The sequence below is a fragment of the Oncorhynchus tshawytscha genome, linkage group LG26 (genome assembly GCF_018296145.1).
Source record: "Oncorhynchus tshawytscha isolate Ot180627B linkage group LG26, Otsh_v2.0, whole genome shotgun sequence".
Classification (NCBI taxonomy): domain Eukaryota; kingdom Metazoa; phylum Chordata; class Actinopteri; order Salmoniformes; family Salmonidae; genus Oncorhynchus; species Oncorhynchus tshawytscha.
The window spans coordinates 54251767-54267143 of record NC_056454.1 but is presented as its reverse complement, the minus strand read 5'-3'; the positions used below and the strand labels follow the sequence as shown (position 1 = coordinate 54267143).

At 43.1% G+C, this 15377-nt stretch overlaps 1 protein-coding gene across 1 annotated transcript; it reads right to left on the bottom strand.

Annotated features, from left to right (window-relative positions):
* Positions 1-3856: 3856 nt before the first annotated feature.
* On the bottom strand, positions 3857-15117 carry LOC112235451 (neurexophilin-2-like). The gene is made up of 2 exons (XM_042306394.1): positions 15106-15117; positions 3857-6205 (listed from the first exon to the last, which is right to left on the bottom strand). The coding sequence occupies exons 1-2, from the start codon at positions 15115-15117 to the stop codon at positions 5408-5410; spliced, it is 810 nt and encodes a 269-aa protein (XP_042162328.1). The 3' UTR covers positions 3857-5407.
* Between the last annotated feature and the right edge of the window lie 260 nt (positions 15118-15377).

The following is a 15377-nucleotide window of genomic DNA, read 5'->3' as shown; positions in this document are numbered from 1 at the left end:
GACCTTACAGATGCTGTATGTATGGGGTCAGAGGAAGGGTTAGTCATTCACTACTAGACTGAGGGACCTTACAGATGCTCTATGTATGGGGGACAGGGGGAGGGTTAGTCATTCACTACATGACTGAGGGACCTTACAGATGTATGTATGGGGGACAGAGGAAGGGTTAGTCATTCACTACTAGACTAAGGGACCTTACAGATGTATGTATGGGGGACAGAGGAAGGGTTAGTCATTCACTACTAGACTAAGGGACCTTACAGATGTATGTATGGGGGACAGAGGAAGGGTTAGTCATTCACTACTAGACTGAGGGACCTTACAGATGTATGTATGGGGGACAGAGGAAGGGTTAGTCATTCACTACTAGACTGAGGGACCTTACAGATGTATGTATGGGGGACAGAGGTGGGGTTAGTCATTCACTACTAGACTAAGGGACCTTACAGATGTATGTATGGGAGACAGTGGAAGGGTTAGTCATTCACTACTAGACTAAGGGACCTTACAGATGTATGTATGGGAGACAGTGGAAGGGTTAGCCATTCAAAAATCATGTCAACCCCTATGATTTCACACAGAGTTAGTCCATGTGATTTGCTAAGACAAATTTTACTCCTGAACTAATTTAGGCCAAAACAAAGGGGCTGAATACTTACTTAACATATATTTAGTTATCACATTTTTATTACACTTTGACAGACTGTTTTGAGTAGATTGTTGACAATGAAATACATTTTAATCTTGCATTGTAACACAAAATGTGAAGAAATCAAAGGGGTCTGAATACTTTTGCCACGCACCATACATTACATGAGGTGATAGAATCCCAGAGCCTTTATCCTTCTGCCTTGGAGGCAGTCTAGTGTGTGAAGAGGAAAAGCAACATTTATGCAGCGGACAGAGTACCATCTGTCTTTATTATTGTCAGTGTTTTGAGAGTTTGGGGAAATAACCCTCAAGGGCATGTGTGTCCTTGAGAGCAGAACTGTAACATCAGTACTACCCCACGTCATATCTCACAATATCGCCAGTTTATCTTTGCTCCATGATCACTGTCATGTTGTCATTCCAGAAAATAAGTATTTTAACTTGGAGTGTTTGATCATTCCCCTCTCTAACAAATGTTAATCGAATACATTAGCGTGTCTAGTTTGAGAAACAGACGCCTCACAAGTCCTCAACTGTCTGTTTCTCAAACTAGACACTGATGTACTTGTCCTCTTGCTCAGTGGGGCCTCCCACTCCTCTTTCTTTTCTGGTTAGGGCCAGTTTGCACCGTTCTGTGAAGGGAATAGGAAACAGCATTGTACGAGATCTTCAGTTTCTTGGCAAGTTCTCGCCTTAATTTCTCAGAACAAGAATAGACTTGTTTCTGGCCATTTTGAGCCTGTAATCAAACGCACAAATGCTGATGCTCCAGATACACAACTAGTCTAAAGGCGGCCAGTTTTATTGCTTCTTTAATCAGAAGAACAGTTTTCAGCTGTGCTAACATAATTGCAAAAGGGTTTTCTAATGATCAATTAGCCTTTTAAAATGATAAACTTGGATTAGCTAACAACGTGCCATTGGAACACAGGAGTGATGGTTGCTGATAATGTGCCTCTGTTCAATTAAAAATCTGCAGTTTCCAGCTACAATAGTCATTTACAACATTAACCATGTCTACACTGTATTTCTGATCAATTTGATGTTATGTTTATGGACAAAAATATGTGCTTTTCTTTCAAAAACAAGGACATTTCTAAGTGACCAAAACTTTTGAACTGTATATCTGTCCTGTACCTGTTATCAGACACCTCTCCCATAACTCATGTATCTTCTATTGTTATCAGACACCTCTCCTATAACTCCTGTACCTTCTATTGTTTTCAGACACCTCTCCTATATCTTCTATTGTTATCAGACACCTCTCCCATAACTCCTGTATCTTCTATTGTTATCAGACACCTCTCCTAAAACTCATGTTGTTATATACAGTTGAAGTTGGAAGTTTAAATGTCCTTGGAGGTTGGAGTCATTAAAACTAATTTTTCAACCACTCCACAAATTTCTTGTTAACAAACTATAGTTTTGGCAAGTCGGTTAGGACATCTACTTTGTGCATGACACAAGTAATTTTTCCAACAATTGTTTACAAACAGATTATTTCACTTATAATTCACTGTATCACAATTCCAGTGGGTCAGAAGTTTACATACACTAAGTTGACTGTGCATTTAAACAGCTTGGAAAATTCCAGAAAATTATGCCATGGCTTCAGAAGCTTCTGATAGGCTAATTGACATCATTTGAGTCAATTGTAGGTGTACCTGTGGATGTATTTCAAGGACAACCTTCAAACTCTTTGCTTGACATCATGGGAAAAAAAAAAATCAGCCAAGACCTCAGAAAACAATTGTTTACCTCCACAAGTCTGGTTCATCCTTGGGAGCAATCTCCAAATGCCTGAAGGTACCACGTTCATCTGTACAAACAATAGTACGCAAGTATAAACACCATGGGACCATGCAGCCGTCATATTGCTCAGGAAGGAGACGTGTTCTGTCTCCTAGAGATGAACGTACTTTGGTGCGAAAATTGCAAATCAATCCCAGAACGACATCAAAGGACCTTGTGAAGATGCTGGAGGAAACAGGTACAAAAGTATCTATAGCCACAGTAAAACGAGTCCTATATAGACATAACCTGAAAGGCCAATCAGCAAGGAAAAGCCACTGCTCCAAAACTGACATTAAAAATCCAGACTATGGTTTGCAACTTCATATGGGGACAAAGATCGTACTTTTTGGAGAAATGTCCTCTAGTCTGATGAAACAAAAATAGAACTGATTGGCCATAATGACCATCGTTATGTTTGGAGGGAAAAGGGGGAGGTTTGCAAGCCGAAGAACACCATCCCAACTGTGAAGCACAAGAGTAGCAGCATCATGCTGTGGGGGTGCTTTGCTGCAGGAGGGACTGGTGCACTTCACAAAATAGATGGCATCATGAGGAAAATGATGTGGATATATTGAAGCAACATCTCAAGACATCAGTCAGGAAGTTAAAGCTTGGTCGCAAATGGGTCTTCCAAATGGACAATGACCCCAAGCATACTTCCAAAGTTGTGGCAAAATGGCTTAAGGACAACAAAGTCAAGATATTGAAGTGGCCGTCAATCCTATAGAAAATTTGTGGGCAGAACTTAGAGTGTTTGCGAGCAAGGAGGTCTTACAAACCTGACTCAGGTCAATATTCACCCGACTTATTGCGGGAAGCTTGTGGAAGGATATCCGAAACGTTTGACCCAAGTTAAACAATTTAAAGGCAATGCTATCAAAAATTAATTGAGTGTATGTAAACTTCTGACCCACTGGAACGTGATGAAATAAATGAAAGCTGAAATAAATCACTCTAATATTATTCTGACATTTCACATTCTTAAAATAAAGTGGTGATCCTAACTGACCTAAGACGGGGAATTTTTCCTAGGAGTAAATGTCAGGAATTGTGAAAAACTGAGTTTAAATTTATTTGGCTAAGGTGTATGTAAACTTCAACTGTATATGTGATTAAAATGTGATTTGAGAAGTGATTTGACATTGACATTGTTGTACAGATCTGCAGGGTGTCATGTAGTAGTGAGAGTCTATGGTATACCCCATTACCACACACCTGGACTGTTCTAATGGACTGGGATTTACTAAGAACACATTGTGATGATGAGGAACAGAAGGATTGGCTTGGCCAATCGAACCAGGGTTGGTCATATTGTGGTCAAACTAACAGAACGGTCGGCTAGGGTTGGTCATATTGTGGTCAAACTAACAGAACGGTCGGCTAGGGTTGGTCATATTGTGGTCAAACTAACAGAACGGTTAGGGTTGGTCATATTGTGGATAAACTAACAGAACGGTCGGATAGGGTTGGTCATATTGTGGTCAAACTAACAGAACGGTCGGCCAGGGTTGGTCATATTGTGGATAAACTAACAGAACGGTCGGCCAGGGTTGGTCATATTGTGGTCAAACTAACAGAACGTTCGGCCAGGGTTGGTCATATTGTATTAAAACTAAGAGAATGGTAGGCCATATTGTGGTCAAACTAACAGAACGGTCGGCCCCAACGGTCAACCGGAACAGAAGCTTGGGGGGTTGGTAATACTTGGTCAAACTAACTCTAAGGGAGATCCAGGTACATGCTACAGACGGGATCAGCCAGTGGAGGAGTAGGGAGTGTCATTATGGTAGTTGTAGTCCGGCAGACCTTCAGCCAGTGGAGGAGTAGGGAGTGTCATTATGGTAGTTGTAGTCCGGCAGACCTTCAGCCAGTGGAGGAGTAGTGAGTGTCATTATGGTAGTTGTAGTCCGGCAGACCTTCAGCCAGTGGAGGAGTAGGGAGTGTCATTATGGTAGTTGTAGTCCGGCAGACCTTCAGCCAGTGGAGGAGTAGTGAGTGTCATTATGGTAGTTGTAGTCCGGCAGACCTTCAGCCAGTGGAGGAGTAGGGAGTGTCACTATGGTAGTTGTAGTCCGGCAGACCTTCAGCCAGAGAAGGAGTAGGGAGTGTCATTATGGTAGTTGTAGTCCGGCAGACCTTCAGCCAGTGGAGGAGTAGGGAGTGTCATTATGGTAGTTGTAGTCCGGCAGACCTTCAGCCAGTGGAGGAGTAGTGAGTGTCATTATGGTAGTTGTAGTCCGGCAGACCTTCAGCCAGTGGAGGAGTAGGGAGTGTCATTATGGTAGTTGTAGTCCGGCAGACCTTCAGCCAGTGGAGGAGTAGTGAGTGTCATTATGGTAGTTGTAGTCCGGCAGACCTTCAGCCAGTGGAGGAGTAGGGAGTGTCACTATGGTAGTTGTAGTCCGGCAGACCTTCAGCCAGTGGAGGAGTAGGGAGTGTCATTATGGTAGTTGTAGTCCGGCAGACCTTCAGCCAGTGGAGGAGTAGGGAGTGTCATTATGGTAGTTGTAGTCCGGCAGACTTCAGCCAGTGGAGGAGTAGGGAGTGTCATTATGGTAGTTGTAGTCCGGCAGACCTTCAGCCAGTGGAAGAGTAGGGAGTGTCACTATGGTAGTTGTAGTCCGGCAGACCTTCAGCCAGGGGAGGAGTAGGGAGTGTCATTATGGTAGTTGTAGCCCGGCAGACCTTCAGCCAGGGGAGGAGTAGGGAGTGTCATTATGGTAGTTGTAGCCCGGCAGACCTTCAGCCAGTGGAGGAGTAGGGAGTGTCATTATGGTAGTTGTAGTCTCGCAGACCTTCAGCCAGTAGAGGAGTAAGGAGTGTCATTATGGTAGTTGTAGTCCGGCAGACCTTCAGCCAGTGGAAGAGTAGGGAGTGTCACTATGGTAGTTGTAGTCCGGCAGACCTTCAGCCAGGGGACGAGTAGGGAGGGTCATTATGGTAGTTGTAGTCCGGCAGACCTTCAGCCAGTGGAAGAGTAGGGAGTGTCACTATGGTAGTTGTAGTCCGGGCAGACCTTCTGCGCCAGTTTGTAGTCCACACTGTAGAAGGCGATGTAGATGCAGATGACTTTAAAGGGCTTAGAGCAGAGCCAGGAGACGTGGCTCTGTGTCTGTTCCTGGTAACACACCTTGGAGGAGTCGAAGCTGCACAGAGCCGTCTTCTTGTTGCGGTCCGTCTTTTCATACTCTATACGACAGTTGAAAGCTTTAGAGTCTTTGGTCTCCAGTGTGGAATGCTGAGATATCTCAAAATCCACCACTTTAGACGGCGGCACCAGACTCACCGACACGTTCCCCAGGCCAGTGGAGTTGTGGCGGAAGTAAACGCTGAACGTTCCATTACCGTGGTCCACGATCTTCCCGGTGATCAGCAGGTTGAGTTTGACAGTCTTAATGTTGGAATGGAAGTCTCCCCAGCCAAACATCTTCTTAAACTTGCCTGTTTTGATGATGGGTCGTCGCTTGGTTCTGGCCTGGCTGGCCTGAACATCTGTCTGGTTGGATAACCAATCCCAGAAGTCCTCCATGCTCTCTAGGTATGTCATGTCCCTGATGGGGTTGCGTTTAAGGCTGGGAGTCCCGACAGCCCCGGGGGCTCCAGGGACCCCCCTAGCGAACAGCCTCAGGGGCTTGAGAACTCTGGTATTTGCCCCGGATCCGCTGGGGGAGAACTCCTCCTCATGGTCCCCCTTCCCCCACGCTATCAGCTCTGTCTCTGCTGCTATTTGGAACTGCTCTTTGGCTTTCCTGCACCACACCTAAAGAGAAATAAAGAAAAAGACAGAGGGAAAGGTTAGAGGACATGAACTGTGCGATATTATTCCAGACAGCATAGTAACTGGATGCATACAGATGTAGGATCTTAATTTGATCACTCTTTTGTTGCTGAGAATTTTCCTGAAGAGCAGGAAATGCAAAAGTAGTGTATTTTTGTTTTTAAAAAGATTCAAAAGTTTGTCATTTCCACTTTGAAATTTCAAACTTGATTTGCCCTAACAAAAAATGTATCAACCCTTACAAAAATGTCCCTTAACTATAATGCACATAATAATTCACATTCTGTGGCTGCATAATTATGTTCATGCTGTAGCAAACTGGCTCAAATTAAGATCCTACATCTGTATGTGCAAAATAATATTCAATTTCAAATAATGAAAATAGAGACCCACTATAAGTGACAACATAAAGATATAAAACTGTATTTTTTTGTGAAGAATCAACAACAAGTGGGACATAATCATGAAGTGGAACGACATTTATTGGATATTTCAAACTTTTTTAACAAATCAAAAACTGAAAAATTGGGCGTGCAAAATTATTCAGCCCCTTTACTTTCAGTGCAGCAAACTCTCTCCAGAAGTTCAGTGAGGATCTCTGAATGATCCAATGTTGACCTAAATGACTAATGATGATAAATACAATCCACCTGTGTGTAATCAAGTCTCCGTATAAATGCACCTGCACTGTGATAGTCTCAGAGGTCCGTTAAAAGCGCAGAGAGCATCATGAAGAACAAGGAACACACCAGGCAGGGCCGAGATACTGTTGTGAAGAAGTTTAAAGCCGGATTTGGATACGATTTCCCAAGCTTTAAACATCCCAAGGAGCACTGTGCAAGCGATAATATTGAAATGGAAGGAGTATCAGACCACTGCAAATCTACCAAGACCTGGCCGTCCCTCTAAACTTTCAGCTCATACAAGGAGAAGACTGATCAGCGATGCAGCCAAGAGGCCCATGATCACTCTGGATGAACTGCAGAGATCTACAGCTGAGGTGGGAGACTCTGTCCATAGGACAACAATCAGTCGTATATTGCACAAATCTGGCCTTTATGGAAGAGTGGCAAGAAGAAAGCCATTTCTTAAAGATATCCATAAAAAGTGTCATTTAAAGTTTGCCACAAGCCACCTGGGAGACACACCAAACATGTGGAAGAAGGTGCTCTGGTCAGATGAAACCAAAATTGAACTTTTTGGCAACAATGCAAAACGTTATGTTTGGCGTAAAAGCAACACAGCTCATCACCCTGACCACACCATCCATTCTCGATTGGATTCAGGTCTGGACTTTGACTTGGCCATTCTAACACCTGGATATGTTTATTTTTGAACCATTCCATTGTAGATTTTGCTTTATGTTTTGGATCATTGTCTTGTTGGAAGACAAATCTCCGTCCCAGTCTCAGGTCTTTTGCAGACTCCATCAGGTTTTCTTCCAGAAGATCCTGAAGATCCTGTGGTCCTGTATTTGGCTCCATCCATCTTCCCATCAATTTTCCCTGTCCCTGCTGAAGAAAAGCAGGCCCAAACCATGATGCTGCCACCACCATGTTTGACAGTGGGGATGGTGTGGTCAGGGTGATGGGCTGTGTTGCTTTTACGCCAAACATAACGTTTTGCATTGTTGACAAAAAGTTCAATTTTGGTTTCATCTGAACAGAGCACCTTCTTCCACATGTTTGGTGTGTCTCCCAGGTGGCTTGTGGCAAAATTTAAACAACACTTTTTATGGATATCTTTAAGAAATGGCTTTCTTCTTGCCACACTTCCATAAAGGCCAGATTTGTGCAATATACGACTGATTGTTGTCCTATGGACAGAGTCTCCCACCTCAGCTGTAGATCTCTGCAGTTCATCCAGAGTGATCATGGGCCTCTTGGCTGCATCTCTGATCAGTCTTCTCCTTGTATGAGCTGAAAGTTTAGAGGGACGGCCAGGTCTTGGTAGATTTGCAGTGGTCTGATACTCCTTCCATTTCAATATTATCGCTTGCACAGTGCTCCTTGGGATGTTTAAAGCTTGGGAAATCTTTTTGTATCCAAATCCGGCTTTAAACTTCTTCACAACAGTATCTCGGACCTGCCTGGTGTGTTCCTTGTTCTTCATGATGCTCTCTGCGCTTTTAACGGAACTCTGAGACTATCACAGTGCAGGTGCATTTATACGGAGACTTGATTACATACAGGTGGATTGTATTTATCATCATTAGTCATTTAGGTCAACATTGGATCATTCAGAGATCCTCACTGAACTTCTGGAGAGAGTTTGCTGCACTGAAAGTAAAGGGGCTGAATAATTTTGCACGCCCAATTTTTCAGTTTTTGAATTGTTAAAAAAGTTTGAAATATCCAATAAATGTCGTTCCACTTCATGATTGTGTCCCACTTGTTGTTGATTCTTCACAAAAAAATACAGTTTCATATCTTTATGTTTGAAGCCTAAATGTGGCAAAAGGTCGCAAAGTTCAAGGGGGCCGAATACTTTCGCAAGGCACTGTACATATGAGATGAGTAATGTCGGGTATGTAAACAAAGTAGCATAGTTTAAAGTGGCTAGTGATACATGTGTTACATAAAGATGCAGTAGATGATATAGAGTACAGTATATACGTATACATATGAGTTGAATAATGTAGGGTATGTAAACATTATATTAAGTAGCATTGTTTAAAGTGGGTAGTGATATATTTTACAGCAATTCCCATTATTAAAGTGGCTGGAGTTGAGTCAGTGTGTTGGCAGCAGCCACTCAATGTTAGTGGTGGCTGTTTAACAGTCTGATGGCCTTGAGATAGAAGCTGTTTTTCAGTCTCTCGTTCCCAGCTTTGATGCACCTGTACTGACCTCGCCTTCTGGATGATAGCGGGGTGAACAGGCAGTGGCTCGGGTGGTTGTTGTCCTTGATGATCTTTTTGGCCTTCCTGTGACATTGGGTGGTGTAGGTGTCCTGGAGGGCAGGTAGTTTGCCCCCAATGATGCGTTGTGCAGACCGCACCACCCTTTGGAGAGCCTTACGGTTGTGTGTGGAGCAGTTGCCGTACCAGGCGGTGATACAGCCCGACAGGATGCTCTCGATTGTGCATCTGTAGAAGTTTGTGAGTGCTTTTGGTGACAAGCCAAATTTCTTCAGCCTCCTGAGGTTGAAGAGGCACTGCTGCGCCTTCTTCACGATGCTGTCTGTGTGGGTGGACCAATTCAGTTTGTCTGTGATGTGTACGCCGAGGAACTTAAAACTTACTACCCTCTCCACTACTGTCCCATCGATGTGGTTAGGGGGGTGTTCCCTCTGCTGTTTCCTGAAGTCCACAATCTTCTCCTTAGTTTTGTTGACGTTGAGTGTGAGGTTATTTTCCTGACACCACACTCCGAGGGCCCTCACCTCCTCCCTGTAGGCCGTCTCGTCGTTGTTGGTAATCAAGCCTACCACTGTAGTGTCGTCGCAAACTTGATGATTGAGTTGGAGGCGTGCGTGGCCACGCAGTCGTGGGTGAACAGGGAGTACAGGAGAGGGCTCAGAACGCACCCTTGTGGGGCCCCAGTGTTGAGGATCAGCGGGGTGGAGATGTTGTTACCTACCCTCACCACCTGGGGGCGGCCCGTCAGGAAGTCCAGTACCCAGCTGCACAGGTCTGTTCAACGCTGGTCCGACCAATCTGATTCCAAAGCTCCAAGACTGCTTCCATCACGTGGACTGGGATATGTTTCATATTGCGTCAAACAACAACATTGACGAATACGCTGATTCGGTGAGTGAGTTCATAAGGACGTGTATAGGAGATGTTGTCACTACTGTGACCATTAAAAGGAACACCAGCCACGTCACGGACACCGACATCTTGCTTCCAGACAAACTAAACACCTCGCCCGCTTTGAGGAAAATACAGTTCCACCGATGCAGCCCACTACCAAGGACTGTGGGCTCTCCTTCTCCGTGTCCGACGTGAGTAAGACATTTAAACATGTTAACCCTCACAAGGCTGCTGGCCCAGATGGCATCCCCAGCCGCGTACAGACTTGAAATCATTGGCCACTTTAATGAATTGATCACTCGTCACTTTAATAATGCTTGCATATCTTGCATTACTCATCTCATATGTATATACTGTATTTTATACCATCTTGCCTGTGCCGCACTGTCATTGTTCATCCATATATTTATATATTCTTATTCCATTCCTTTACTTAGATTTGTGTGTATTAGGTAGTTGTTGTGGAATTGTTAGATTACTTGTTAGATATTGCTGCACTGTCGAAACTAGAAGCACAAGCATTTCGCTACACTTGCAATAACATCTGCTAACCGTGTGTATGTGACCAATACATTTTGATTCAATTTAATTTGAGAGCGCTCAGGACCTCAGGCTGGGACGAAGATTCCCCTTCCAACAGGATAACAACCCGAAGCACACAGCCAAACAACGCAGGAGTGGCTTCGGGACAAGTCTTTGAATGTCTGAGTGGCCTAGCCAGATCCAGATCGAACATCTTTGGAGAGGCCTGAAAACTGAAACAGAGCTTGAGAGGATCTGCAGAGAAGAATGGGAAAAACTCCCCAAATACAGGTGTGCCATGCTTGTAGCATCATACCCAAGAAGACTCCAGGCTTAAATATCTGCCAAAGGTGCTTTAACAAAGTACTGAGTAAAGGATCTGAATTCTTATGAAAATGTGATTTCATTTTTTTTATATACATTTGCAAAAATGTCTAAAAATCTGTTTTTGCTTTGTCATTATGGGTGTAGATTGATGAGGGAAATATTTGTTTTTTTAATCAATTTTAGAATAAGGCTGTAACGTAATAAAATGTGGAAAAAGTCAAGGGGTCTGAATACTTTCTGAATGCACTGTACATATGTATATTGAGAAGAGTGTGGGGCCTAGGGTTGAGCCTTGGTGTACTCCCTTGGTGACAGGCAGTAGCAGATGTTTGGACTTTAAACATTGCACTCTTTGAGAGGGGTAGTTTGCAAACCAGGCCAAAGGTCCCTCAGAGACACCAATACGCCTTAGCCGGCCCACAAGAATGGAATGGTGTACCGTATCAGAAGCTTTGGCCAAGTCAATAAAAATAGCAGCACAACATTGCTTAGAATCAAGGACAATGGTGACATCATTAAGGACCTTTAAGGTTGCAGTGATACATCCATAACCTGAGCAGAAACCAGATTGCATACCAGAGAGAATACTATAGACATCAAGAAAGCCAGTCAGCTGATTATTGGCAAGTTTTTCCAAAACTTTTGATAAACAGGGAAAAATAGAAATAGGCGATAACAATTAGGATCAGCTTGATCTCCCCTTTAAATAAAGGACAAACCGTGGCTGCCTTCCAAGCAATGGGAACCTCCCCAGAAAGGAGAGATCGGTTAAAAGGTTGGAGATAGGCTTGGCGATGATATGGGCAGCAATCTTAAAGAAGAAAGGGTTTAAACCATCTGACCCAGATATTTTTTTTTTTTGGGGGGGGTCAAGTTTCAGGAGCTCCTTAATCACCTCGTACTCAGTGACTGCCTGCAGGGAGGATCTTTGTAGCAGTGCACAGGAAAAAGAGAGAGAAGCATCAGGGATAGTCGCATTAGAATGGGTGCGAGATGAGGAAATGTTGGATGGGCAAGGAGGCATGGAATCCTGACTTAATGAAGTGGTGATTAAAGAGCTCAGCCATGTGCTTCTTGTCAGTAACAACCACATCATCAACTTCTAGGGACATGGGCAGCTGTGAGGAGGATGATTTTTTCTCCAGGTCTTTAAACGTTATCCAGAACTTCTTGGGGTTAGACCCACAGAGAGAGAACTGCTCCTTAAAGTAACTAACTTTAGCCTTCTGGATAGCCTGAGTGCACGTATTTCTCATTTGCCTGAACGAGAGCCAGTCAGCCTGAGTATGCGTGTGCCGAGCCTTTCGCCAAATGCAATTCTTGAGGTGGAGTAACTCTGCAAGATCACGGTCGAACCAGGGGCTGAACCTGTTTTTAATTCTCATTTTCTTTATGGGGGTGTGTTAACAATAAAAATAACATAAAAACAAAAAATATAAAAAAAGAAGGTCTAAGCGTCTTCGAAAGAGGGGATCAAGCTGATTCTATACCATCTTATAGAGGCCAGTTCATGAAGGAAGGCTTGCTCAGTAAAGTTTTTTAGCAAGCGTCTATGACAGGTCAGAACAGGTCGTTTCACTGAGCAGCCATTACGAACACAGGCTGTAAAAACAGTGATCAAGGTCATTCCAGAAAACACCAGACTGATACCTGTTAGGATTGTTTGTGAGGATAACATCAAGAAGAGTAGCCTTTTCTGGGTGTTAAAAATGATACCTTGTGGGATTGGTAATAATCTGAGAACGATTTATGGTGTCCCATTGCATTAGGACTTGGTTAGGAAAAGCAAAGGCTAGCTTTTTTAAACAGACATTTGCATCCTGTAGCACAAACTCCAAAACATTCTGGGACACTGCTAAGTCCATGGAGAATAAGAGCTCCTCCTCCCAGCTGCCCACTCCACTGAGGCTCGGTAAAACTGTCACCACCGATAATCGAGAATTTCAATAAGCATTTTTCTACGGCTGGCCATGCTTTCCACCTGGCTACCCCTACCCCAGTCAACAGCTCTGCACCCCCCCACATCAACTTGCCCAAGCCTCCCCATTTCTCCTTCACCCAAATCCAGATAGCGGATGTTCTTAAAGAGCGGCAAAATCTGGACCCCTATAAATCAGCCGGGCTAGACAATCTGGACCCTCTCTTTCTAAAATGATTCCCGCAATTGTTGCAACCCCTATTACGAGCATGTTCAACCTCGCTTTCGTATCGTCTGAGATTCTCAAAGATTGGAAAGCTGCTGCCGTCATCCCCCTCTTCAAAGGGGGAGACACTCCAGACCCAAACTGTTACATGGATTCAAAATGGTAGGTGATCTGTTTGTTAACTTGGCTTTCGAAGACCTTAGAAAGGCAGGGTCAGATAGATATAGGTCTGTAACAGTTATATAGCATGTTAATGTAGACCATGCCTGTCCCCATAGCTCTGCTATATATGTTCATGTGGACCATGCCTGTCCCCATAGCTCTGCTATATATGTTCATGTGGACCATGCCTGTCCCCATAGCTCTGCTATATATGTTCATGTGGACCATGCCTGTCCCCATAGCTCTGCTATATATGTTCATGTGGACCATGCCTGTCCCCATAGCTCTGCTATATATGTTCATGTGGACCATGCCTGTCCCCATAGCTCTGCTATATATGTTCATGTGGACCATGCCTGTCCCCATAGCTCTGCTATATATGTTCATGTGGACCATGCCTGTCCCCATAGCTCTGCTATATATGTTCATGTGGACCATGCCTGTCCCCATAGGTCTGCTATATGAAATTCAACTTTATCGACACAGATTAATTCCAACAATTTATAAATAATGACAGTTATAATTGTAATTGTATTAAATATACTTCTACTGTATAGCCTATATTCATCCTGAATGTGTTATTTCTCTATAGCACAGTCACAGTGGCGCCAGTCTTTATTTCTCTATAGCACAGTCACAGTGGGGCCAGTCTTTATTTAACTATAGCACAGTCACAGTGGCGCCAGTCTTTATTTCTCTATAGCACAGTCACAGTGGGGCCAGTCTTTATTTCTCTATAGCACAGTCACAGTGGGGCCAGTCTTTATTTCTCTATAGCAGTCACAGTGGGAGCAGTCTTTATTTCTCTATATGAATACATTGAATAGAGACTTTTTTATTTTGTTTTGGAGGTGGTGTGTAAAAACATTGTCAAGTATGCTTTAAAATAATGTACTGATTTGAAACTTAACTCCTATTTAATGTCACCTGCATGTACATCTTTTTTATGTATTTGCCATGTCTTGCAAAGTGTTTTGACAGTTGATTTATTTAGCAGATAAATCATACTAATCAGGTCCTAAACTATCTTTGAAAAGATTGCATTTAATTTGTGACTGTAGGCTATTCCTCAAACCCAAGAAAAAACAGTTTAGTTTATATTAAAGAACTCACATGATATAGGAGGAAAATGAACAGGAATGATCTTGGTGTTTTCATGGTTGCTCTCTGCTCTCAGACTTTATTTAGGATGAATGGCCATGGAATCCCCTTCGGAATGTTTTGGGAAAAGAGGATGCCATTACTGCCATCAGCTGTGGAGGATACACAGACAAACACTTAGTAGATATAGAATCATAATATCATTAAAAATGATAACCACATGGCATTTCATATGTATCCCGGCATTACTGTCAATCATAACGTTCATGGTATAATAAGCACAAACACTAAAGTATTCTGAGTTTGAATGCTTATGCTTATAAATACATTTTGAGTAAAAATATCCTTGCAATATTTGTTGTAAACTGTGTATGAATAAGCTACATGCATTACTATAAAGACATTAAAAATGCACCTTACCTTTTTCTCAATGCAGTAGGCTAGGCTCTCTCTGTCAGTTCGGAACAGACAGTGAATCCATCCTCTCCATGCACTTCGGGCAAGCAGTCTCCTCAGTCACCACAGTGCTCAGACTTAACTGGGTTTATTGTTCTGAAGCAGAAACCTATTTTCTATCTGGGAAAAAACAGAGAATTCTGCCCAAATACATTTCCAGTGACTGTATTCAGTGTCTTGATTGAGACAAATCAGCCTTAAAGCCGATTTGCATCTGCTTAAAAGAAATATATGTATATATATATTTGCCCAAGCAGCAATGTCATAATGCCATTACACATTGTCTTGGTGAAATTATGTTTTTCAGCAGAGAACAACCCGGTGTTGCACTGAAGAACCTAGAACCTACTTACTACTGCAATCTGGAGTGCGCGGTTTGTGGATATGCTCTGCTCTGTAGTTGTCACAATGCGTACTATCTGCCCCATGTTCCGAGGTTCGCTCTGCTGTCTGAGTGCATGGAGAGAAAAATGTCTCCCTTTGAAGTCTACCTAGGAGGAATTGAGCATGTAAGGAGCTAGATGTCATGGTTCTCAACTTCTGTTTAGGATCATATCAATTTCTTTAACCCATTAACCCATTCAGTTGCTGCATGTATGGCTATTTACTTCTGTTTTCATGTTTTTTTAACTAGGCAAGTCAGTTAAGCATTTTCACCTAAAATTACATAGCCAAATCTAAATGCCTG